This window comes from Salvia hispanica, chromosome 6, assembly GCF_029641045.1.
Source record: "Salvia hispanica isolate PSC_SH4W2 chromosome 6, Shi_PSC_v1, whole genome shotgun sequence".
NCBI classification, from domain to species: domain Eukaryota; kingdom Viridiplantae; phylum Streptophyta; class Magnoliopsida; order Lamiales; family Lamiaceae; genus Salvia; species Salvia hispanica.
In genome coordinates, this window is record NC_142697.1 from 16,305,489 (window position 1) to 16,331,823 (window position 26,335).

Below are 26,335 nucleotides of genomic sequence, written 5' to 3' on the forward strand. Positions count from 1 at the left end.
CACATTCATTTTCAATCAATGGAGAATTTTGTTGATCAACACTATTCGAAGCATAAAGCCGCAACAATAAGTTTAGCTACAACAATACTTATCTGGAAATTAAAAGACAAAAACAACAAAAACCGAAAGCTAGAGTTTAGCTAATTTATCATAAACGTAAAGTAAGGACAATAACATATGGCTCTTAATACCAATTGATGTGAACTTGACTTTTCCATTGCAAAATCGAGCCTCAAAAGAATTGTCTGAATTTGCTTTTGCTCTGATAAACCAAAAACTAAAAGGATACAAGAGGTTCACCCAAAAAAAATGAATCCAAAAATAAGAGGATGAAGACGGAAAAAGTCTTTAGAAGTATGGAATTTCTCAGGGGTCTTGGACCTTTTCCAAAAGATGAAGACCACCTATCAATTACTTCCGCCGTAACAACTCACCTACATTCGTTCAAGTACAACTAATAACACAAAACATACATTTACTCAATGCTATTATAAATAGTACAAGCAACCAAGTGATATTCACTAATAAGACAATATTGTTCATACAAGTCTTCTTGAAAAATGAAAATTCAAAAGTCCAATTTATGCATAGAAGTGTAAATGAGGTGAAAAGTCACAAAAGAAGGTAAAATCCACCCTCGGTGTGTCACACCCGGTTGGGTAGCTAGTGCGCAATGAGTCACCCGGTCAGGCAGAGCCCGCTGCAAAGTCCGTCTGCCATCCAATCGGGTTGCTTGGAGTCTCAAGCCACACCCGACCAAGTATACCCCACTAACGCCCCATTCTTCGCTACCTAGTCGGATCTTTCTCACTCGATCATCTGACGTCTCTTATGAACTTGATTCTTAGCATTTCCCTTTGCTTATTGGTCCGTAATCTATCTATGGATCTTTGATACAATGTGACACCCGGCGCCAATCACATGTGTTCGATCGTTGACGCTTTGATAGTATAATTATAGTACTCTCTCAGTCTCACTCAAAATATCTATCTTTTTGGCAAATCACCTTCAAGATTTGAATTTCAATTTCTATATTTGAAAATAAATTACTGTCTCCTCTATCCTTATTAACATAAGTTCAAATTTATCCCTTTAACTTCCAAAATTCGAATAAAAACCACAAACTTCCATTTTTTCCCCCCGAATATTTTCAAGATCTCATAGTTTTGAAATCGCTTGAATTCGAATACCAAAAACTCGAATAAAATATGCAATAGATAGAGTGCAAATTCACAAACAACAGGGGTGTGCCTGAAATTAACATAATTTAAAAAGGAAATTCATATAAATCTACCCGCCAGCCATCCTCCCCGATCTCCGCACCTCGCTTGCCCTAATTTGAGCGTAAAGAAATTCAAATTCATAAGGCCGATTTTCCTTTCCCCCCGTGGTGTGCGTGTTGGAAAATTTTGTAACTGTTTATAATTAAGAAAGAAAGCATAACGGAGAATGAGTCGGAGCTTAGGAATTCCGGTGAAGCTACTGCACGAGGCGTCGGGGCATGTGGTGACGGTGGAGCTGAAGAGCGGCGAGCTCTATCGAGGAAGCATGATTGAGTGCGAGGATAACTGGAATTGCCAGCTCGAAAACATTACCTACACTGCTAAGGTAACACTTATGAGCTCTCTGTGTTTTACCGCATTTTAGTGAATTTGTTGCTCGATCAGTTTACTTTTTCTGTTTTTTTTAAATTTCTGGAGGCTATAGCTCGTTGGTAATTGATATGATTGTGGTTTATGTTGTGCCTTCTCAAACCTTAGATAGTGATTAGTGTGCTAAACGCCTAAACCCCGATGAAGATTATATAAATGGAGGTGGTAACTGTTTTCCTCCTTCCTTCGTTTGCATTTGATTTTGTAGGAGCGGAGAAATATCTTGATCTTAAAACCTTGTTGGTTAATGGAGCTTGGAAAAAAAAATCTTACTATAGTTGTTATTTGGTTGGTTTGTCTGCTAAAAGTATGTTACAGTGTGTTTCTATTGCTAGATTTCAGTTTTAAGTTTGCCGTTGTAATGTGTTTGGTGAGTGGCAGTTTACTCTTGTAACTCTAGGCTTATTCCCAATAAGATTTTCAGTATAGATGCAGTTTTGATGCAATCTTAATTCTTAGGTGAATGTGAAAACTTGCAATGCTATGTTTTTCCTGTTTTGCCACAATGAATGTTGTTATTTGTTCGATTTTCTTATATTAGTTGCAGTTAATACGTACTACTAAAGCCCTGAGTCTATCTAATAGATGCACACTGTCGTTTCTGTTTGAGTTGATTGTTTTTCTTTATTCTCACTTTACCTGGAGACTCTTTTGGTTTCATATTTGGTGTTTGGTCACCTGGGAAAAACCTGCGAAGATGTCCTGAATCTCTTTTTATGAGTTTAATTTTGCTGGCAAAGGAAATAAAATTTTGTACTATAATATTCAGCCCCTTTTTTTATGAGTTAGGGAATGGGGGGAGGGGAGAGGGGGAGGATTCTTACACTAGTCTCAAAACTTGGTGCAGCATGCAGTGAATACACTATCTTCTGTCTTTATAAGGAAAAAAGACTGAAATATTTGTATCTAGCATTTGAAAGATTGAGGATGCAGTATGCTGTTTGAATCCCATCACCAAATTTGATGGCTAAAGTCATCCTTGCATGTATTATTAATATTTTTTGTATCTCGACTACCTTTTTACAGGATGGGAAGGTCTCACTGCTAGAGCATGTTTTCATCAGAGGCAGCAAAGTCAGGTATATGTCTATCTTGGAAGTGTTCGCTTGCATCAATTTGCGTGGTGATTACTAATCCTCAATCTTTTTCTGCTAGGTTCATGGTTATTCCGGATATGCTCAAGAATGCTCCGATGTTTAAACGCTTGGAAGCTAGGATCAAGGTACACTATCGACCTGACATGTTTATTCTGGTGTCTCCTGTCTAAATATTTACTCATCCATTCTATTTCCACCTACAGGGTAAGGGCTCAGCTCTTGGAGTCGGACGTGGTCGTGCAGTATTTATGCGAGCTAGAGTAAGTTACTTCTTGTTGTTGAATGACACGCTCTGAGAACTATGCTTGATGTATGCCTTAAAATTTCATATGGTTGAATCGCGAATTCTTTTTATCAGGCCCAGGCTGCTGGCCGTGGAGCTCCCCCTGGTAGAGGTGCTGCTCCACCTGTGCGGAGGTGATCATGTGTGGTAATTAGCATAACAGTGGCTCTATTACTATCTATTGGTCATACGATGCTTGATTTCAGTTTCTCTGTTTCCCTGCTTAGTAGTATTGTAGACTGGAATGATTGATATATGCTGGGAGGTGGCTGTTTTTCCAACGGCTGTAATTGCTGCTATTGCTCATGATTTGTGTAGATCGTAGATGCAATTCATGCCTTACTATGGCGCTTATGTCTATCTTTCTGCCCTCCCTCTCTCAAGAGTTTTATCACATTGGGTCCTGAAGAATGTGTTTCTGCAGGTAATAGTATGAAAAATCATTGAGTCTATATCTCTCTATAAAACTCTCTCCATCTCTATCGCTCTTCAAATCCATGCTAAATGGTCCATTATCTCGTCGACGACATCTATTTGAAGTGGCTCACCTCCGTGAACACTATTTTTGGTCCCAATAGGCCGAAAAAGTTCATTCGCCCTTAGAGCGTCTCCGGTGGCGCCCTTCCCACTAGGACTTCCCACAAAAACCTCCTGCCACGTCATCACTAGGACTTCCCATTCCACTGCTACATCACTAGGACTTCCCACTAGGACGTCCACTAGGACTTCCCGCAATAAAATTAAATTCACAATTGAAATTAAAATTTACGGAATTAAAATTCGACACGAATACGAACGGGGAAATGCGAATATTTCATTAAAAAAAAACATACATCATAAAAGGAAAAAAAAAATTACATAGTAGATAAAAAAAGCAACCACATCAACGAACCTTATTTATAGAGTTTTTTTTTTTTTTTAAATTTTTTTTAAAACTCGGACGTCCGACTGTCGCTACAGTGGCGGACGTCCTCCCGCCCGTGGGTCGGACGTCCAAGCCCATCCAACGGGCATATGGGACAGGCGTGTTCGCCCTTCGTCGCCACTACGGCGGACGTCCGGGACGTCCTACTGCGACGTCTGCCATTGGAGATACTCTTAGAATGCACAAAAACCAAAAAGCATTCAATATCTTATAAACCTAAAAAGTTATGGATGTTAACCTGGCTAACACGTTTGAGTTGTCAAGCTATCAGGCTCTCACTTGGGTTATACTCTCTCCGTCCATTAAAATTTGGCACCATTTGACCTAGCACGGGTTATAAGTAATGTAATAGAAAGTGGACTGAAAAAGTTGGTGGCATATGGTACCTACTTTCATATATTAGTTTTAAAATAAAATGTGAGTGGGGAATGAGTTAGTGGAATGTAGGGTCAACTACCAAAAATGGTAAAAGTGAAAGGTGACGAATTTTTAGGGATAGACCAAAAAGGAAATAAGTGACAAATTTTCAGGGACGAAGGGAGTAGTAATTTGTTTTGAGTTATAAATTGTCAACCTTAACCTCATGTTTGTGTTTGGGGCTAATCCATTGAGACAATCGAATTTAAAAAATTATTAGAGTATGAATTTTTAACTAATATACTTATGTTGATAATATAAGGGATGTATTCATATCTTTTTTTTCATCTTTTGTTCTATTCTCCTTCTCAATCTCGGTCCTCCACTATCAAGATCTGATGGCCGAAATTAGAGCTTGATTTATTCTATTTTATTCATTAAAAAAATCGATAAAGGCCTTTTTGGTATACACATTTGAGTAGGTTATGGTAAGTTGCTTGATTTTCTCCATCAAAAGATTGCGGCGGTTTTTTCCAACGCTTCTAGAAATCTTTTTTCTCTTTCATCGTTTATTCTCCTAACATTCTCCATTGAAGACAACTGTTGTTTTTCAATTTCTGGAGAAAATTTCATTGGTTCTTTCTTCTCGTGCAAAATCCTTTTATTGGAGCAGTCGTGTATCGTTTTCGTTTTCTTCAACAATGGATGAAGGTAATCTATGTGGTTTCTATATTGATTATTAATCTGATTTGTTGACTTGAAAATCGTTTTGGTGGTGGGGTTTTCATTCATTGTAATAAGGTTTTCTTAGCCTTTTTTGTTTATTTTTGTTATACAATCCTAGGGTTTTGTTTACGATTTGTCGTGTTTGATTATTTGGCGCACGTTTCATTTATTTCCCAAGGGTTTAGCAATCCTTGGGGCTAGGGTGTAGTTAGTACCACAACCGTTTCCAAAGTGAACGAGTTTAGATAAAGTCTCGCCTAGGGTTTAGATATCGTCTCTGATAGGGAGTAGTTTTAACTGATAAACATAATGTATATATAGTACTGTGTAATGGTTATTATTGACTAATTAATGAACGATTTCTGATCTATGATAAATATGTTTGCTGAGACGTTTTTGTTGTGATTTTATACAGTTTTGGTTTTACTTGATTGTTCTCCAGAATTGAAACCTGTCGTTGGTCAGAAGTTCCAATTCCTAGATTTTGCTTTCGCGTTTTACGATGTATATGCCCGCGCTGTTGGTTTTGATACGCGCAAACAAGGAATGAGGAAGACGGACGGTGTTACTACTTGATATTATGTTGTATGCAATAGGGAAGACAACAAGAAGTCGAACGAGGATGACCAAGTGAATGCACGTTCTGGTTTTTCTATGAAACGCAGACGGTTATCCAAGCGTTGTGGTTGTAAAGCGAGTATATCATTCAAGTTCTTCTCCGAAGGAGGACTTCCAGGTTATATTATTCAGGAGTTCAACGAGGTTCATAACCATTACATGGTTGAATCAATGCATCAGAAGTTTATGTCACTTAATCGAAAGTTGGATGATGTACATCACCAATTCATTCTTGATTGTTCTAAGGCTAATATAGGCCCCACACTTATGTTCAAGGTGTTGAAGGATATTCTCGGTGGATTTGATCTTGTTGATTATTTTCAAGGCTCCTCCTGATATCCCCAACATTGCAACCAATAAGATCAAATCCACCGAGAATTTCCTTCAACACCTTGAACGTAAGTGTGAGGCCTATATTAGCCTTAGAACAATCAAGAATGAATTGGTGATGTACATAATCTAATTTTTGATTAAGTGACATAAACTACTGATGCAGAGTCAACCATGTAATGGTTATGAACCTCGTTGAACTCCTGAATAATATAATATGGAAGTCCTACTTCGGAGAAGAACTTGAATGCTATACTCGCTTTACAACCACAACGCTTGGATAACCGTCTGTGTTTCATAGAAAAACCAGAACGTGCATTCACTTGGGCATATACATCGTAAAACGCAAAAGCTAAATCTAGGGATTGAAACTTCTGACCAATCAGGTACAACCAAAACTGTATAAAATCACAACAAAAAAAGTCTCAGCAAACATATTCATTATAGATAAAAAATCGTCCATTAACTAGTCAATAATAACCATTACACAGTACTATATGTACATTATGTTTATCAGTTAAAACTACTCTCTATCGGAGACGATATCTAAACCCTAGGTGAGACTCTATCTAAACTCGTTCACTTTGGAAACGGTTGTGGTACCAACTATGTACAACACCCTAGTCCCAAGGATTGCTAAACCCTTGGGGAATAAATGAAACGTGCACCAAATAATCAAACACGACAAATCGTAAACAAAACCTGTGATTGTATAACAAAAAGGCTAAGAAAACCTTATTGCAATGAACGAAAACTCCACCACCAAAACGGTTTTCAAGTCAACAAATCAGATTAATAATCAACATAAAAACCACTTAGATTACCTTCTTCCATTGTTGAAGAAAACGAAAACGATGCACGACTGCTCCAATAAAAGGGAATTTGTACGAGAAGAAAGAACCAATGAAATTTTCTCCATAAATTGTATAATAGCGGTTGTCTTCAATGGAGAATGTTAGGAGAATAAACGATGAAAGAGAAGAAAGACTTCTGGAATCGTTGAAAAAAACTGTTGTAATATTTTGATGGAGAAAATCAAGCAATTTACCATAACCAACTCAAATGTGTATACCAAAAAGGCCCTTATCGATTTTTTTAATGAATAAAATTGAGTAAATCAAGCTCTAATTTCGGCTATCAGATGTTGATAATGGAGGGCCGAGATTGAGAATAGAACAAAAGATGGAAAAATGATATGAATACATCTATATATATATATATATATTAAATATGGATTGTGATCAAATGCAAACTCTAAATATTGTACAAATTCCAAACTATGATTTGGACCGTTAGAAAATATCAACAGATGATAAAATAATAGCAACAAAAAATGTCACACAATATCAACGGTTGATGCCGTGTTGACATCAAAATCTTGAAATTTTACACTGTGTTGATATTGTGTAGAAAAGTTTGGAGCTTGTACAATATATGAGTTTGCATTTTATCACCACCCTATTAAATATACTCCATATTTTTTTTCGGTTTTTGAAGTTCGATTTTCAGTTTTTCGGATTCGGTTTGGATTTTGAACTAAATTCGATTTTTCAGTTCGATTTGGGCAAAAAACCGAACCGAAACCGGAATGCTCCCTCCTATTTTATACTACTACTATTTTAAACATATGTCATTACATATATAAAAGTTTAATTTTCATAGTTAAGATTGAATTTTATAATCCGTTAAAATTTTTGGGTCCCATAACCCATACTTGCAGGCTGAACATAAATGAATCAAGACTAGTGAAGTGGCTCCAATTTACTCGTACACATTTGGAATTTGATATCGTTCTCAACATCTTTTAGCTGTGTTGAATTCCTCTGTACTTTTGACAAATGTTAGTTAGGTTGCGTGTTGGCATGTGATTGGCTCACAAGCACATAACAGATAATCATCCGTCAACAATAATTGGTGTGGCCTTTTGACAATGCTGATAACTTGAAGTTCTTCCCCCTTTAATCGCTGCTCAATTTACACATGATAAATGTTTATATCTATCTCTAAAATCTTTGTACTTGCAACTCAACTCCAATACGGTCTTACGTCCTATATATATAACAGTAAATCAACCTACACACTAGTTTAAAATTTATAAAAATCAATCTTAATGGAACATAATTATCCGACTCCAGACTCTCTCCCGCTCCAAAGCCAGCTCCAGCGCATTCTCCAGAGCCAGAGTGAGCGGTGGGACTACGCCATCTTCTGGAGCGCATCGAGAGGCGTGGACGGCGTCTTCCTGTCGTGGGGCGCCGGCTACTTCACCCCTACAACCACCAAGCCTGAATCCGAGTGGTTCTTCATGGCCTCCATCACCAGACTATTCGCGGCCACCGAAGACCTCGTCTACCGAGCTCTCGCCACGGCCTCGAATATCTGGCTGGTCGGCCACCAGCAGCTCAGCCTCTGCGGCTCCGAGAGGGCCAAAGAAGCTGAGCTACATGGAGTCAGAACCCTCGCTCTCGTACCGACTTGTAACGGCGTTGTCGAATTAGGCTCCTCTGATTTGATCAAGGAGAACTGGTCGCTTATCTACATGGTTGCCAACTCTTTCGATCCTCAGATTCAATCCGCCTCATCAGGGTCGTCTGAGAAAGAACAGACTCCGGAGATTGACAGATCTCCAGCTGCCGAAAGCCGAAAGGCAAAGGTTCCGGTGAATCATCAGGCGGCGGAGAGGAAGCGCAGGGAGAAGCTGAACCAGCGATTCTACGCTCTGAGAAGCGTGGTTCCGAACGTGTCAAAGATGGACAAGGCCTCGCTGCTGGTTGACGCGGTCACCTACATCAACCACCTCAAATCATCGGTCGCTAGCTTGGAAGCAAAATGTGTCAAAATTAGGAACACAGCAGCATCATCCGCAGCCAGGAGCAGAGCCTACAAAATGGAGATTGAGGTGAAGATGTTAGGAGCGGAAGCGTTGATTCGAGTCCAATCCGACGATGTTGATCACCCCTGCGCGGGAGTTATGGACGTGCTGAGGGAGTTGGGGTTGAAAGTGAATCGAGCGAGCTCCTCAGCAGTTGGAAATGTTATGTTTCAAGAAATTGTTATTAGAGTTAGTGATGGTTTGTGTAGTGAGGAAGCTATTAAAGCAGCTATACTTGGGAAATTCTTACCCTAAAACCTAAAATCTACTGCACATCTTATGTAATTCAATGTTATATTATAGTACTATGACCTCATGTTTCATTCTATCGTTGGATTAATTACATGTACTAATACCGTCTTAATTAAAAGAATTGAAATTTTTGGTTATTAGCATCACTAATCACTATTACCATCATTTTCTAGTCAATTTCAGTAATATTAATATTGTGTGGACTTATTCTACTGTAAGCTTTTATAGAAGATTTTGTTAAAATAATATTGCAGTAGCTAGCCCATTCAAAAAATACGACCACGTATGATTTTACATTTAGGTTGAAAAGTATTTTTTCCATAAAAGTGGACTATTTTTGTTCCCAAAATTTTGTTGCATTTTTTAATACTTATCTTTTCACCTACAAAACAAGACACAAAATAACAAGAAATCAAAAACAGCAAAACAAAAAAAAAATTGAAAATGGAAAGATACAGAGTTGGATTGCCTCACAACAAGTAGTGTTAATTAAATAACAAGATATCAAAATCAGTAAAGCAAACAAAAAAATGAAAGGTACTAAGTTGGATTGCCTCCCAACAAGTAGTGTTAATTTAATTCAAGACATTAATTAAATCCAAACATCAAAATCAGCAAGGCAAACAAAAAAAATGAAAGGTACTGAGTTGAGTTGGATTGCCTCCCAATAAATATTACTCCTCAAAACAAAACACAAAATAACGAGCAATCAAAAACAGCAAACCAAGAAAAAATAAAAATAAAAAAAATACTAAGATAGTACTGAATAGCCTCCCAACAAGTACTACTAATTTTACGTTGTTTGTTAGCTTAACGAGTGCATGATCATGAAGACATACCAATGATGAGGTTTTGAGCCATCTTGGCTCTGCTTAAGTTCATATATAAGTCCTATAGGAATCAAGAATAAAACAATATTTAGCTTAATATAACTAATCGTATCACAATATCAAAAACATGAAAATAATCCTAGACAATGATATTGCCAAAAAAATGATACACTATTTATTACTACTAAGTTATAATTTTATTACAAGTGGAGAATACAACTACTCCATAATATAGCAATGATCACTAAAAGTTCATATCCACAACCTATTTATACTATCTAGATGACACATTCATTTTTAAGTCATTCCATATATATACTATGTTCACATTATTTTACATCAATTTTCAACTCACTAGTCACTAGTACCCTTTCCCAAGTCAAAGCTGATTTTCCGATTAAAATTGTTCGTACACAAAAAAATCTTGGGCTCAGGGCCCATTAATCAGCAACCAATGTGTGGGCCCAATAAAGAAAACTTGCTGAATACTTTGGCCCAATGAGGAGAGTGTTATACCCTTGTAGGTAGGGTTTTGGCAGCAAGAGAGGGAACCGGAGCGCGACGAACATTTTGCAGCGATTCCACCACAAGCAGCAGCAGCCATGGCGAGCACCAAAGTTCAACGTATTATGACCCAGCCAATTAACCTGATTTTCAGGTATCTTCAGAGCAAGGCGCGAATTCAGATTTGGTTGTTTGAGCAGAAGGATCTGAGGATCGAAGGCCGAATTATCGGGTTCGACGAGTACATGAATTTGGTGCTGGATGAAGCTGAGGAGGTCAACATCAAGAAGAACAGCAGGAAGCAGCTCGGGAGGATTTTGTTGAAAGGGGATAACATCACGCTCATGATGAATACTGGCAAGTGATGCTCAATCTCCAGGTACTGAGTGTAATTTGTTTTTTTGATTTATTTACTTTTATTTGTTCTGGTTTGACGCGGAATTGTTAGGGTTTATGATGGTTTCACGTGGCCTGTTTGGTACTGTCAAAGTGTTTGATGAAATGTCCCAATTGGGAATTGCAGTTACATGGTTATTGAACTGTACTTGAGTAATGGTTGTTTGTTAGAATGGCTTATTTATGGAATACCTCATAGTTGGCATGGTGCGTGCGAACTGTTAGTTGTGGTAAATTTGTTTTGGAGAACTGGAAACAGGGTTGTTTTGAGCATGTGGCACCCCAATGACAGTAGTTTTAAAATTGCCTGCATTAGAATTTAGATATGGGCGTGTAATTATAGCTAGTTTGTATAGGATGATATTGTGTTGGATCAGGGTGAGTTGTTTCTAAACAAAGATTAGAGAGATAGTCATGTCTTTGTGTTAATACTAAGCAACCAGTCCTAAGACATGATCATTTTTCATCATTTAACTATTTTGTCCACTAACTCATACTTCCATGCTTTGAAGGTCTTACTATGTTTGAGCTGTTAATGATTCTTACTATGTTTGAGCTGTTAATGATGCCATTTTCTTTTCCAACACACTTGGCTGATTCATCCCTAACATGGTTATTGGTTATTGTGATGAATATGACATAGGTTTTCACTCTCTTGAATTTGCAGGTTAAAAGACTAATGAAGGGGCTGGGTTCTTGTAGTTCTTTCAGAATGACTTCGTCTGGATTTGTCCCGTTAGGGTGTCTGTTTACTTATCCTGGATTTCACCCCACCTCGTGCATTATTTCTCTCGCTATCCTACTGTATGCTACTGTGTTTCTGTACCGAGATTTACTAGTATTTGAAGTTGGATATCCTGTAAAGAATAGAATTTGCTTGAATCTGGCATTGAAGAATCGGAAGTATTCATTCACATATTGGACCCTTGTCCAGTCTAATTTGTTGTTTTTTTCTCATAATATCCTTACCTTATTGAGATGATTCTTCATGTTATGCTCGTTGATGCTAACAGTATGCTGCCAATTTGATTGGAGCCATATGCTCATAATATGACTTGATAGTTGATATGTAAAGTTGCTACTAACCTCAGATAGCGATTATGTTCAGTTTTCCTAGATGTGAGACTGTTTGGTGGCCCTTGACCAGACTCCCTTGAATTTAGAATCACACTTTGCTGCTTATAGCAAATAGTGTGAATGATTATATCAGGGTGAGCATGGAATGTTTGTTTTTTTACTGCTATGCTACTTATTTGTTGTGAATGTTTTCTTCACTGTCCAAACATATCACACTACCAAAACTTATTTAATCCCTACATCTTCTCTTTTAGAGTCTTTCATCACATGGCATGTTCTGTCCATCACTAATGTGTTTCTTACCGAAGTCTGTATTTCATGAACGTGTACTGTCGATTATCCTAATCCCTAGGAAAGCCGTCTTTATTCTTGCAATCATGCTAATTTCGTCTACCTCGAACTGTTTCATACTCTTGCTTTGTGAAATTTACCATTTTAGGAACTGTTTATTAAGGGTCTTGTTACCCTTAGGTTTATCTGATTTGCAGTTTATACATGAATTTTTTGTGATTTTGCAAATTTAACCCCCTCCCTTATATTTTTCCAGCCCTAGTTTAGAATATAACGATGTTATACCTAGTTTTTGAGGTGGTGTTAATAATTTTATTCTGAGTTATCAAGCCTTGTTTACCTCGATTTAATATACTCTACGTTTTGATATTCAAGATGCTACTGACATTTTATAGAATGGTAAAAATTAAATTAGGCAATATTGAAATTTTACAGAATGGTAAAAATAAATTAGACCATGATATGATGCAAGTGTGGTTCCATATATGTTTTTTTCACAAAATTTATGATAGATATGGATTGATCGTTCTCGTTATAAACCATATGAGTACTTGATATGAGCGCTCTACGTGAGGCCAAAATTTAATGGTTAATGGAGTGAGATAATAGTAACTTTAGATCAATGAATCAATGGAAAGTCTATGATTAAAGAGAGGGTAGATAGCATTTATTCATGAGGTTGTTGGAAAGATTATCCTAACTTTATTTATTTTCATGTTAAATGGCTTTTTGTTTGACGTTACCCTTAGAAAATGACCATTATTCTTGGTTAGGATATGCAGGAAAACGTCAGGACTCGATATTTTAAGTATTCCCTCACACCAGATAATTTTATTCATTCTTGCACTCTTGCAGATTTTTTTAATATACTTTGTACATACACAAATTCACACGTAATTTGATTCCTCCTTAATAAGTTTATCAGTCGCTTACTTAGGAAAATATGAGGACAAGTTCAATTTGGAAATGAATAATGTAATGTTTTATTGTTGAATTATTTGGAGTGTTCATTTGTAAGGGCAGAAATGCGATTTTAAAAGAGTTTGACAAAATTATTACAAATTAAAGACTATGTACGAAAAGAAAAAACTTTGAAAAAGACTTATACTAGTTTGAATACAGACAAGTCAAATTTAAGAGGATATATTAAAAGCATCGTAAATGCTTGATTGAATTGAATTGTATTGTTACTATGTGTACTTAGTATTACGATAAAAAAAATCATTACAGAAGTATAGTGTGTATTAAATCCGACCTAAAAAATGAATGATGCATGGAAATTGCTGACAGCAGAATTTACCCTATAGTTCAGCAGACAATATTGGAAATGTTTGAAAAGACTTTCTTTTTTGGTTCTTACAATCGTATTATCTACAGTCAATGTTCACATTAATGAATAATACAAAATATAATATCTAGGTTAAAGAGAAATCAACTTATATCCAATGTCGTTGCCCAACAATTTGAATAGGTTTTGCAGACTTTTTAAATCAAACCAAGTTGCATGGACACATATACTAGTATAGTAACCCATCGTCCCGCAATATGAGTCATATTTGGTTGTAACACGAGATTCAAGAAATATAAAAAAAAATTGTTTGAATAAGTTAGTGGAATATGAGTCTCACTTTTATATATTAGTTTTGCAATAAAATGTGAGAGGCATAAATTAATAGAATGTGAAGCCTACTTACCCTTTATGGTAAAAGTAAAATAACACTTTTATCGTGGGACGGACCGAAATGATAAAATAAGACTCTTATTATGGGACAGAGGGAGTAGTATATTTCTATCACAAAACATAGTACTATAATATATTCTATTTATATGTTACTTCTATAGAAATGCATATTTTTTTTTACCATTTATGATTATATTTATACTAATATCTTTGTTTTTCTAAATTTTTAAAGATATTATAGTTATTTCATATGTATGTATATTTGTATAATGTTAACTTTTTTTTTTCCTCAAAAGGGTGATAGTTGTATGATTTATCCATTTCTTAATATATATGTATGAATTGTAGTAAAATTTTGTTGTGATCAAGTCACTGATCTTTTGGAATGATGCAACACTAATAATACAAAATGGGGATACATAAAGAAGGAAATCCAATGATTTTCCCCAGTTATGGGGTAGTAATAAAAAAGGTGCATCCTCAATACTCTTTTCTTAAATTTGATTCTTTAAATCTAATCATGTCCCAAACATCACCTTTAAATTACATTATATACAACATATCTCTTCTCTCTCTCTCTCTCTCTATAAAGGCAAGGTCCTCCAGCCCACCATTTTCCTCTCCCACCTTTTTCACAATGACTGATCCCCACTCAAATCTCTATGCTCAATGGCTCTTCAAATACAACCATTTCCCCACCTCCAATCCTCCCCACCACCACCACCACTCCTTCCTCCACAACTACGGCGCCGCCAATAACGAAACCCCTCCTCCCTCCCCTCCCCTCCGCGAGGCCCTCCCTCTCCTCTCCAGATATGAGGAGCAGCAGCAGCAAGAGCCCTCCTGCTCCGGCATGGATCTCGACAAGATCACCAAACCCATCCCAATTGATGATGATAATGGTGTCACCGTCGCCCTTCACATAGGCTTGCCAAACCCTAGCGCAGCTGATCTCGCCTCCATCTTGGTCTCCGCCGACAAGGATCAGGAGGAGGAGGAGGAGCCCTCCGCCACCGCCATCACCAGGCTCAACAAGGGCCAGTATTGGATCCCCACTCCCTCGCAAATTCTCATTGGCCCAACCCAGTTTTCATGCCCGGTTTGCTGCAAGACCTTCAACAGATACAACAACATGCAGGTTTTTTATTCAATTCTCACGTGCCTATCCATTCATTTCTCCTTTTTCTTTCCTCAATTTCTTTTAAGTTTTCACCTTTTTCGAATTTCTTGATTTCTATTAGTAGTATAGGAGTATTTTTTTTAAAAAAATACTAATAATATGTATATGTGAATGAATATGTGATATATTGGGGTTTATTTATTTAAAAGAGATTGGAAATTGAATTATATTGCATGGGTTAAGGTAGAAGAAAATTGAGTTTGTGAAGTGTGATGGTGATCAGACTTCATTTATGTGATTGAACAACTCAGGCAATGTTCCTTATGCTTTTTGCAAATTACCCCTTTGAAATCTGTGCTCTGGAAAATTGGTAACTGTGTTGAACTGAAACTTCAACAGTTTCTAGGGATTCAGATTTGATCACTCTCTCCTTCCACACAGTCACACTCACTCAACTGTGTGAATCTCAATCCCATACCTAAACATTGATACTACTCCTACTCCTCCTACTACTACTACTATCATCTCAAAATTAACAAGACTAGCCCAATAGTCTTGTTAATTACTTTGGGAATTGTTGCTACTCCTTTTTTCAACATTTTACTTAAATTAAAATTGATGATTACAGATGCACATGTGGGGCCACGGGTCTCAGTACCGGCGAGGCCCGGAGTCGCTGCGGGGGACGCAGCCAACGGGGATGCTGCGTCTCCCGTGCTACTGCTGCGCCCCCGGGTGCCGCAACAACATCGACCACCCGAGGGCGAAGCCGCTAAAGGATTTCCGAACCCTCCAAACGCACTACAAGAGGAAGCACGGGATCAAGCCCTTCATGTGCAGGAAATGCGGCAAGGCCTTCGCCGTCAGAGGCGATTGGCGCACTCACGAGAAGAACTGCGGCAAGCTCTGGTACTGCATTTGCGGCTCTGATTTCAAGCACAAGAGGTCCCTCAAGGACCACATCAAGGCCTTCGGCACCGGCCACGGCGCCTACGGCCTCGACGGCTTCGAGGAGGAAGACGATCCTGCCTCTGAGCTTGAGCAAGATGATGACTCTTGAATTAAGCAGTAATTTTTTTCTAGGGTTTTTTTTTTTTTTTTTTGGATTTGGATATGTTTGGAACTCTAATTTTTTTTTCTAAGATGGGTTTACACCAGCTAAGCTTATGTAATGATGTAAATCGTTGTTTTCTTTTCTAGCTAATGTATCTCAAAGAGAACCTTTGAATGATCATGCTAGTGTTTGATTAGTCCTAGAATATTCTACCATGATAATTAAGAGACAATTAATTATGATAATATTTTGATTGCACACACTTCTGGCTAAGTTTAGAGACAGTGGACATGGGAAACATAGCCCCATAAAGTGCGGGAAAGTATATGCATTAATTGCGGTCTAGGCAATTTGATCAGTGAGTTGTTTCAAGATACAAAAAAATCAGTAGAATTTAGGTTTTTTATTTTCAAGATTTTGTCACTAGATCATGAAAAATTGTTCATATATATATGAGTCAAGCTTTGATCGGATACGTACTAGCTAGTGGTTGAATCTTTGTTTTAGGGTTGAGGATATGTTTGTTTTATCATGAGAATCATGATCAGATAGTCATGGGGTTTCATTTCAATTCAAAAAGAGAAAGAGAGAGAGAGTGTGTGTGTGTGTGATGATGATGAGGTGTTTCCAGGTGTTATGTCTTTCAGTTATTCTGTTTGAGAGTCTTCACTAATCCAAAAAGAATCAAGGAAAGATGAAGAGAGAGATTATATATATGCCCTAGAAAAATGGCCATAATGTGGATAGGCTTTTCATTCTGCAAAACACACACCAGCTTTTGGGGTGCATATGAATATGATGCCCTTTTGATTTGGCTAGTGGGAGATATAGGTCTGGTCATGGATGGAACATATACCATTTCAGATTCACTTCCTTTAAAATAATGCAAACCAAATGATTAGCCAACTCTCTCTAGGTTTCTCTCTCTCTTTGTGAAGAAAGAGAGAGAGAGAGAGTCATGATTTAAATGTAGATGAAATTGATCAATAAGAGTGTTTGAGATGTGGATAGAAAGATTTAATGTACTACTACTAATGTTTAAAGTTTAGATGGAGTTAGAATGAGAAAGATAAGATGGAACAAGAAAACATATATACTTTGGGAAAAGTATATCAATCAATCAGTGTACATGAAATTCATAGTTACCCTAGCTAATTTGATAAAGAAAAACATAAATTTGTTTTGCAGTATACTACTTATAATAAAAGAGGGGCCATATACTGTTATATTCTTATACTATAACTTTCAACTGTAGTTGAGGGTATTTATTCAGAATGTAAGTCTATATGAGTATCAACTGTGCTACATTAATCAACAGTGCCATTAAATGGATATTGGTGGGAAGGTATGAAAGATGAGAGAGAAAGTGAGAGCATGGGCAAATTAAGGTGAAGAAAATAGCTAGTTCAGACAACTTTAAATACTGTGGAGCCAAAGCTTCTATTTGTTGAGGTTTTATGTAAAAGCCTCCAACAAAAACACTGTAGCCCCCAACAGATTGCCCATACAATATAAATTAAATTATAAAAATTGAACTGTAGATTGAAACGACATGTCAATGACTCTTTTGACCGCTCTCTCAATATCTCACACACAATCACAGTTGCATTTAAAAACAAAAATATTGGTGGGGAATAATACTCCCATGAAGTAGTACTAGTACTTACTAAAATGCATTTACACTTTCTCAAATTAATAACAGAAGATAAAAACAGCATCCCGGGTAAAGATATCATGCAAATTCAATTAATTTATTTTTCATGGTGTGATATGGAAATGGTTCGATCGATGATCACGATTGTGTTTTGAAGTTCGAAATTACGGTATGAGGAAAAAATAAAATATTAGTACTAATATTTTTTGAGATACAAGGGAAGGTACCATGGTGTAAAACCATTAACCCTTTTTGAACGCTGTGTGTACATCAATCGAGTTACTGCACCATAAATCAGCTGTAGTTTTTTTGTTATATTTGATTGTTATATATTTCTCTGATTGAAAATAGTTTCTCTATATGTAGCATATATTTTCACCTAAGTTAAAAGCACTAGCTATCCTTGCATTCCAGTCTTTATCTGAGCACTGTTTGGACCGACCCTTTTGTTCATTTGTCTTTATGTTGGGTCAAAAGAATTTCTCATGAAACAATTAATTTAGCTCACATTAATTATAATCATCTACCCAATAATTTGCATTTTCTTTTCCCATTTGCTCATCTTTTTTTTTTACTATTCAATCTTGAAGTAACAAAGTAAAGTCTTCCTCTTCATCTCTCAACCTAATAAATATTCTCAACGTCCTATTCATTTTGTATTTTCTCACAGTCTTAAAATCCCAATGAGCATTGCTCTATTTTCCTCATGGCCATGATCTTTTCCCATGTAAGATTGTGTGTGTATTTGTGTTGACATAAAAAAATGTACATGGGAATGAATGCAGGGAGACCAAGAATCCGAACAAGAAGGAATTATGCGTATATGTTTTATCCTATCTTTGTATTCATATTCCTCTACAAAGGAGACAGCTTTGTCCCCTCACACCCTCTAAAATATAATTATTCTATTATTTATTTTAACTCAATCCCAAGATATAGTATATAAAGCTCACCCCCCACAGAAAATATAATATACTAATACTAATGTATATTTATAGTACTAGTATTTATTTGTTTGTGTGTGTGTACTTACACACGAGTGGTGTGTTGGGTATGTGCCTTGATACACGCACGGGTGCATATATACAATATGACATTGAATTCCTTTTTCGATGTTTTGAATTTGATGTAACAAATATTGTTGTGTATGGATACACTACTATTTAAATAGCACAGGCAGGAAGTTAAATTGGTGCGTGTTCATATTATGTCGAACATATGTACTTATATAATATAGTTCGTATGATTTAATTAATTGAAACTTGGTCCTTCAATTTGTTCTTCAATTTGCATGGATGAAGTTCAATGGTTCACATTTTATGTCCTACTTTTATAGTAGTATACATCTTTTACTAATTTCACTTTTAAATTATAATCTTGTTTGTTTTAATTGGATTTTGTATATTGCACCATATTATGTAATTATTTTAAAATATTATAGTAGTAATTTATAGTAATAAATATTACTCCTATTAAAATAACTAATTTACTAATGAGAGGTAAATGAGACAATAAATAAAGAACACTAAATCACATTCGATAGTGCATGGATAAAGAGATCTCATAAATCAAATAATAACGCGTGTGTATAATTGGTGTCCTATCATCTAAAAAAACTAATAAAATTTTGTTCACTATTATATTTTTAGCTTATTTCTTTAATTTATTTTAACCTTAATTCTATTTGCCTTTGTGGTGGGAAATATGTAGTAGTTAAATAATCCCTGTTTGACGTCGGTGGTTATGATCATATATAAGTAATCATAATATTAATTAATTTTTTTTGGGGTATGCTTCGAATAAAAATTTATAACATCGTAAATACTATAACTAGACATTGGCTGGTTGACACGTAATAATAAATATAATAATTAAGGCATTAACTGTGCATGAAATATCAAAAATGCCCCGTAGCATAATTCATGAAAGACACCTTTAGTTCATAGGCCCCGTTGGAGAAAAGATAAAGAGGTAAAGAGAAAAAACATTTTTTTGACTCATGATTCACCTTTGAAAAAGAGAAATAATAATATAAGTATTAGTCGTATAAGTATTAATACCCATAACGACAATGCCATATTTGATGATCAACTGTTAATTAGAATTTAGAAAAGCACGGCATAATATAAATACATACTACATATTTATAAAAGAAGAAGAAAATATTTGTTTTATTGGACTAAATATCCCCCAAGATCTCCTTTCGCACTAATCATTATCCATGAAATATGCCTTGCATTGATTGATTGATAAAGCTATCTATCTTTGATGTTGTTTTGGAGATTCTCCAATATATATAATTTGTATTACATATTACATTATCTTTGTTGTAGGAATATTTATGCAGATAAAATCTTCATTGTGAAGATACACACACCCTTTTGTGTGTGTAGTGTAGAGATAGAGAGAGATGCAAAATCTAGGTTTTTCTTTCTGCATAACTATAAGGATATCTCATGGCGTAAGATAAATAAAAAAAAAACATGAAAAGAAGAAAGTGTGATTTTAGGTTTATTTTTTGTCTGTTTTATGATGTTACAACGCGAGAATATTAATTGTGCATTTATTCGGCTTGTATAATTGTATATATATCGACCGTAATTAGCAGGTCACTGCGTACCCTGATTTAACACCCCTCACAATACCGTCGGACCAAAATATGAGGGGGCCTTTAGGACTGGAGTTTCAAACTTTTTTTTTATGAGTATAATATTGTTCATAATCTATCTTACACATACTAATTAGTAATTACTACTTGCATTGATTATGGTTCCAGAAAAAAGTACTATAAATTAATTGATGAAATTTCATTTGTGACTTGGCATTATATTGTTTCTTTTGCAACAAAAGAATATATATATGTGGAGAAATTTAAAGGATGTGGTCGAGTGACATGAGACTCATTCATTTTTAATTAGATATTTAGGAGATTTTTGTCTTTGAGTATGAAGCAGCTTTAAACTCTTGGGTCAGCTATCCCATTCTCCGAGATATCCTTATCGAATAAAAAAGAAGCTAGACTATATGTAGTGTTAATTAGCTAGTCTCAATTAATTTGGAATGAAAACAATTGTTAAGGTATTATATAGTATGAACTTAATTATATGTTTTTCACCATGTCTTCAACAAAAGAATATCATATGTGGGCTTCATGTTGTATGTTATTTTACATAATCACACCTATCATTCCCATATAACCGGTCATCATTTTTGTACTCCAAAGAATTCTAAAGAGTAGTATAAGATTTAGCTATATATGGTGCTTCATAATTCATTGTTGTATTACTATCATTTGATAATATCTACAAAATATGATTAATGTTACAAAATACTATTAAATAAATCATTATGTTAGTCAACATAACCACTAGAGATAACAATAAAACAATCATTAAGAATTTTCTTTGTTATATATCGATCAAAATTACTTTCTTTAACTTATTAATGAAACTTTTGGTGGACCATGATATCTATCAGTATTACAGCTTTCTATGGGTTTTATAAATTATAAAGTATATGATTATAAAAAATAGAAAAATCACCAAAGTTTTAAAAAAAATTAAAGGGGAAACTTTTCCTTTTCACAAAAGAGCACTTTCATCAGTTTCTTAGTAGGATCCTCTTTTTCCTCCTTATACATCTAGTGGATGATGCATGTCACCTATAATTAAATAAGAAAAAGTTTATAAAAGTAATTTCATTCACATATATCTCGACATGTCGTGTATACTAATAAATGTATTTAATTGGAGATATAATTAATTGGAAACAATTTCTTCACAATCCTGATTGTGTATTACCTATATCAGTGGTTCTGGTGAAAACATTTTAAAACATAAAATAGCTTAGAAATATATATAAAGAAAAAAGGACCAGTTGATCCATAAATGGTGAGAGACAGTAATTAAAATTAAATGCATGAAGTTATGATCTTAAAATTTAGTTACTTGAGTTGTGAGATTCATCTCCTTCACATTCTTGGAAAAGGCTGTCTATTTTTATCGCCTTTATTCCATTCTGTTCATCATATAATTCCCCATGCAATGTGCCCATACTTAAATATTGAGAGAATTTCTATCATTTTTCTGCACATAAATCCCCTTTGTCAGTTGTACTGCTTAGACACTTTCAGATGCCACTTTTAATGCTAACATTCACAGGGTCAGAATCTTGATTCTTTGCCCACTATTCCCACCTTTTGGATTATTTTCATTTTCTTATTTTATTTTTACCAACAACATTAAATACGTACATTTTATGAGTGTGTGACGTATAGCGGTAAATCAATGGCAAAAAAAAATAAGAGGGGGGCTGGCCTAGCCTGGGGGTTAAGTTGTTTCATTCACAATTAATGGGCGAACCAAATTGCAATCACTTTGCAAATGACACGGTTATCTTCTCGACTGCTGATGCCAAGGTACTAAACAATTTGATGCCAGGGCTTAGAGTTGATCACTACAACTTGGCCCTCGTCCCTTTGAATTGTGAGAAAAATTGGATTGAAGATACTATGAGATCCTTGAGATGTGGAATGTCCAAGCTATCGATTACGTATCTAGGCATTCCCCTTGTTGCAAACCCAAGAAAGAGCTAGACACGGAAGCACATTATCGATTAGTAAAGAATTGACTGGCCCTTAAGAAAGCTAGGAATTTATCAGGAGTAAGAAGACTAGTCCTAACCAAAGCAATTCTTGTTAGAATCTTATGCTCGGTCAAAGGACTTTGACAAATAATAATTTCAACGAGACATTTAATTTTGTGAAAATTAAATGATATAGCGTCGATCTACATTCGGAGTAGATGACCGTGGTATATTCATTTTCTCAAATCCGATTTTCGGTGAGTGAGAAATAATGGATTAAAGTTGTGCAAAATTGCGAGCTATAAAAATGAGCCATACGAGAAACTATGAGATTAATTAAGAGAGTTAATTATCTCACATTGAAAGTAACAAGCTTATTAAACAAGTACTCCCTCCGTCCCATAAAAGTTGAGACAAAACTTTTGGGCACGAAGATTAAGAATTTATATTAAATAAATAGGAGATATGAAAAAAGTAGGAAAGATGAGAGAGTAAAGTAAATGATGGAATAAAGTAAGAGTGATTAGATGCTTTGTCTTTTGTTAAAAAAGGAAATGACTCAACTTTTATGGGACAGACTAAAAAGTAATAAGACTCAACTTTTATGGGATGGAGGGAGTATTTAATATGAAGGATTATTACATGTAATAATTCTAGTGGACTAAGATGGGCTGTAGAGCCCACACGCGCGAGCCCGTGCCCATGTCCTTGGACTATTCTTTGGGCCTAGTCGTGGGGCTCAGTGCTTGTGTTTGACCCGAGGCTGGTCTAGTTCTTTTTAGACCATTACCGTTTCCACGTCAGCGAGCCAAGCGGGATGACACCTTGTCAGTATGACGCGGTAAAGCCAACGTGGCTGACACGTGATGAAGTCCACGTCGTGAACGAACCTAGACGCGCAACGTGTCCCGATACATCATTCCAGGATCAGCCTCTCCAGCTCTGTAACAGTTTGTAACGCCTTGTAACGCTCGGCGGTTACTGACTCGCAATGATGACAACCATCATGGAGCTGGGGTTTGGTGCCACTTGCACATCGGAAGACATGTACAAAACAAATAAATCAGACACGGATCTATTTGACCGATTATGCGATTAATCAATTCACATGTTAAACATATAATTGCATGCTAGAACGCAAATAATTCATGCTCAAAGAAAGTAAATCCTAAAACATCAATACTACGGTTTAGAGTTACCGATTTGATTCTCCAAAGAATCGTCGATTGCTCGCGCCTTCTCCACGATGTTGATCTTCAATACTAGACCACGAATCTTCTCTCTGGTTCCCGAACTGTATCTCGATATCAGGGTGGACTGATCTTATCAAAATACTAGGACTCGAATGAAGAAGACAGAAAATTCCTCACGAAAGAGGAGCTGAAAATTTCGTCCTCCTTCCTAGAGAGAAGGGACGAAAATTTCATGTGAATGAAATAATGATGATTCTGTCTCATTTATTCTCCTATTTATATTAAATTCCTTTTGGGCCCAGGCAGGGATCTATGGAAGGTTTTGGATATGGGCTCCCCCAATTAGCTTTTTACTGATTAAATTGAATCCACAATTTAATACAAGCTTATATTGGAATATTACGAGCAGCCACTACAGAAGTAATATTGAACTCTCCCCATCCAAATCCGAAATTACAAGTAATCCGGGTTTCCACTTTGTTTATTATTTATTTCTCGCGCTTAAGATATAAATGTCCATTAATTAATTAATGTCTTCTATGGACTTAATTAATTAACGTCTTATTAATTCCAAGAGTGGACTTAGAAAGAAACATTTATTTATTATTCATAGAGCGATAAAACTCCAACTGACCAGTTTTTTGAATAATAAAACCTTGTTCGAGCTCCTCTTGAGGACATTATCAAACGAGACTCAATTCGCCCACGTTTCAACATAATAGCAATCCTAGCACCGCTAGATATTAATCACCACTACCTAATATATCATGATTATTGGGTTGCGAAAAACCCGCACCATTTTATAAGTCAAAGTAGTGCATAATCAATACCGTATGCTCAATGCTAACATATGTAGATTAAGAAATAGTATTTTTATCAAGACCTAGTCTTTCAGTAGATAGCATAAAGACACGTCTTGCTGTTAGATCCGTTCAGTGCTATACCACACCAATGTCATCTTATTTCAGTAAGGCTTAGAAATATGCGGACTGACATTGCAACCTTTCACGATAGGTAGTCTAAGAGCATCCCCATCCGTGCTCTTAGCTAAGAGCACGGAAGTGGGCCCGGACCCACTTTTACTGCTTGTCCTTAGCTAAGAGCACAACACCCACATCCGTAATTTTAAATTATTTTGTAATTTGTAATAGTATTTCTGGTATTTTTAATGCATTTTAATATTGTGGAAATGTTTTTATTTAAATTGAATAATAGAATGGTGGGACCCTTGAGCTTGTCCTTAGCTAAGAGCACAACACCCACATTCGTGCTCTTAGCTAAGAACAAACTCAAGGGTCCCACCATTCTATTATTCAATTTAAATAAAAACATTTCCACAATATTAAAATGCATTCAAAATACCCGAAATACTATTACAAATTACAAAATAATTAAAAATTACATAATTAAAATCCTAAAAATTAAAAATTGCATAATTAAAATCCTAAAAATTAAAAATTACGCAATTAAAATCCTAAGAATTTCGCTCAAATGTGATTGATTAGATCTTTTTGTAGCTCAGTGTGGGCTCTTGTATCGCACATTGTGTGTCTTCTTTCCATACTCTCGTTCACCGTCGTATGCACACCTCGGCGTGGGGGAGACCTCGCGGTTGAGCTTCCGGCTTCATCCTCGTCGTAAAAGTTAGCTGCCATCGATCCTTCGTCAGCTATAATCATGTTGTGCAAGATAATACACGTGTACATGATGTCAGTGATATTCTTAACGTACCAAAGCCGAGAAGGGGACTTCACAATGTTGAATCGGCCTTGAAGGACACCAAAAGCTCTTTCGACGTCTTTCCGAGCAGACTCTTGACGCTGCGCAAAAAGAATCCGTCTTTGCTCTTGTGGATTGCTGAACGACTTCACAAAAGTCGACCACCTTGGGTAGATACCATCAGCGAGATAGTAACCCATGTGGTATGCATTTCCGTTGACGGTGAAGTCGATCGCCGGTGCTACACCATTCAAAACATCATCGAAGAGTGGTGAAGAATATAACATGTTCAAGTCGTTGTTGGATCCGGCAACACCGAAATATGCATGCCAAATCCATAGGCGGTAGTCGGCGACCGCTTCAAGGATAAGCGTTGGGCCGCCTCCTTTGTGGCCGCTTAAGTGTTGCCCCCTCCAAGCAGTCGAGAAATTCTTCCACTTCCAATGCATGCAGTCAATGCTGCCTAGCATACCGGGAAAACCGTGGACTGTTTCGTGAAGACGAAGCAACCGTTGACAATCGTCGGTGGTGGGTGCCCGAAGGAATTCCTCGCCGAAAGCAGAACGAACGCCGTCGCAAAAACTCTTGAGGCATAGGATTCCAGTTGACTCACCGACATGCAAATACTCGTCTAAGAGGTCATCCGTTTTCCCAGTAGCAAGTTGTCGGATGGCACAAGTACACTTTTGCAACGCCGTGACACTTTGCCGACCGGTTGCGTCTGCACCTTCTTGAAAATAATCAACGCGGGTGGACAATGTGTTGACAATACGCATAAACAATCGTTTTGACATGCAAAAACGGCGCCGAAAGTAATCTTCTGGATACCGCGGCTGGTCAGAAATATAGTCGGCAACCAGCCTTTCATGGGCTCCCTCTCGATCACGAGGGATGTAGCGACGTTTTGCTCTAGTTGGTTGAGGAGGAGGGGCGGGGGTATTGGCGGCGACATAGGCTTCATAGACGACATGATATTGTTCATAATATTCTTGTTCTTCGCGCTCCACTTCCGCAATGAGATTGGTGAAATCCATTTTTGAATTTTTTAGAGAGAGTTTGGGTGAGAGAGGAAGATGTAGATGATTTAGTATGAAAAAGTATGAATGAGAGATAATTTGAT

General features: G+C 36.4%; 3 protein-coding genes and 1 pseudogene across 4 annotated transcripts; all 4 read left to right on the forward strand.

The window, feature by feature from the left end:
- Positions 1–1,167: 1,167 nt before the first annotated feature.
- Positions 1,168–3,392, forward strand: LOC125204574 (small nuclear ribonucleoprotein SmD3b-like). The gene is made up of 5 exons (XM_048103260.2): positions 1,168–1,608; positions 2,679–2,731; positions 2,808–2,874; positions 2,953–3,009; positions 3,108–3,392. The coding sequence occupies exons 1-5, from the start codon at positions 1,450–1,452 to the stop codon at positions 3,168–3,170; spliced, it is 399 nt and encodes a 132-aa protein (XP_047959217.1). The 5' UTR covers positions 1,168–1,449; the 3' UTR covers positions 3,171–3,392.
- A 3,956-nt stretch (positions 3,393–7,348) lies between these two features.
- LOC125207977 (transcription factor bHLH14-like) lies at positions 7,349–9,186 on the forward strand. The gene has a single exon (XM_048107505.2). It carries the CDS (start codon positions 8,099–8,101, stop codon positions 9,113–9,115), a length of 1,017 nt encoding a protein of 338 aa, XP_047963462.1. The 5' UTR covers positions 7,349–8,098; the 3' UTR covers positions 9,116–9,186.
- Positions 9,187–10,466: 1,280 nt separating this feature from the next.
- LOC125204068 (uncharacterized) lies at positions 10,467–11,781 on the forward strand (annotated as a pseudogene). The gene is made up of 2 exons (XR_016133010.1): positions 10,467–10,825; positions 11,510–11,781. The product of XR_016133010.1 is annotated as an uncharacterized LOC125204068 (transcript).
- Positions 11,782–14,473: 2,692 nt separating this feature from the next.
- NTT (C2H2-type zinc finger family protein) lies at positions 14,474–16,245 on the forward strand. Its single transcript, XM_048107301.2, has 2 exons — positions 14,474–15,029; positions 15,640–16,245. Exons 1-2 carry the CDS (start codon positions 14,529–14,531, stop codon positions 16,069–16,071), a joined length of 933 nt encoding a protein of 310 aa, XP_047963258.1. The 5' UTR covers positions 14,474–14,528; the 3' UTR covers positions 16,072–16,245.
- Positions 16,246–26,335: the final 10,090 nt, after the last annotated feature.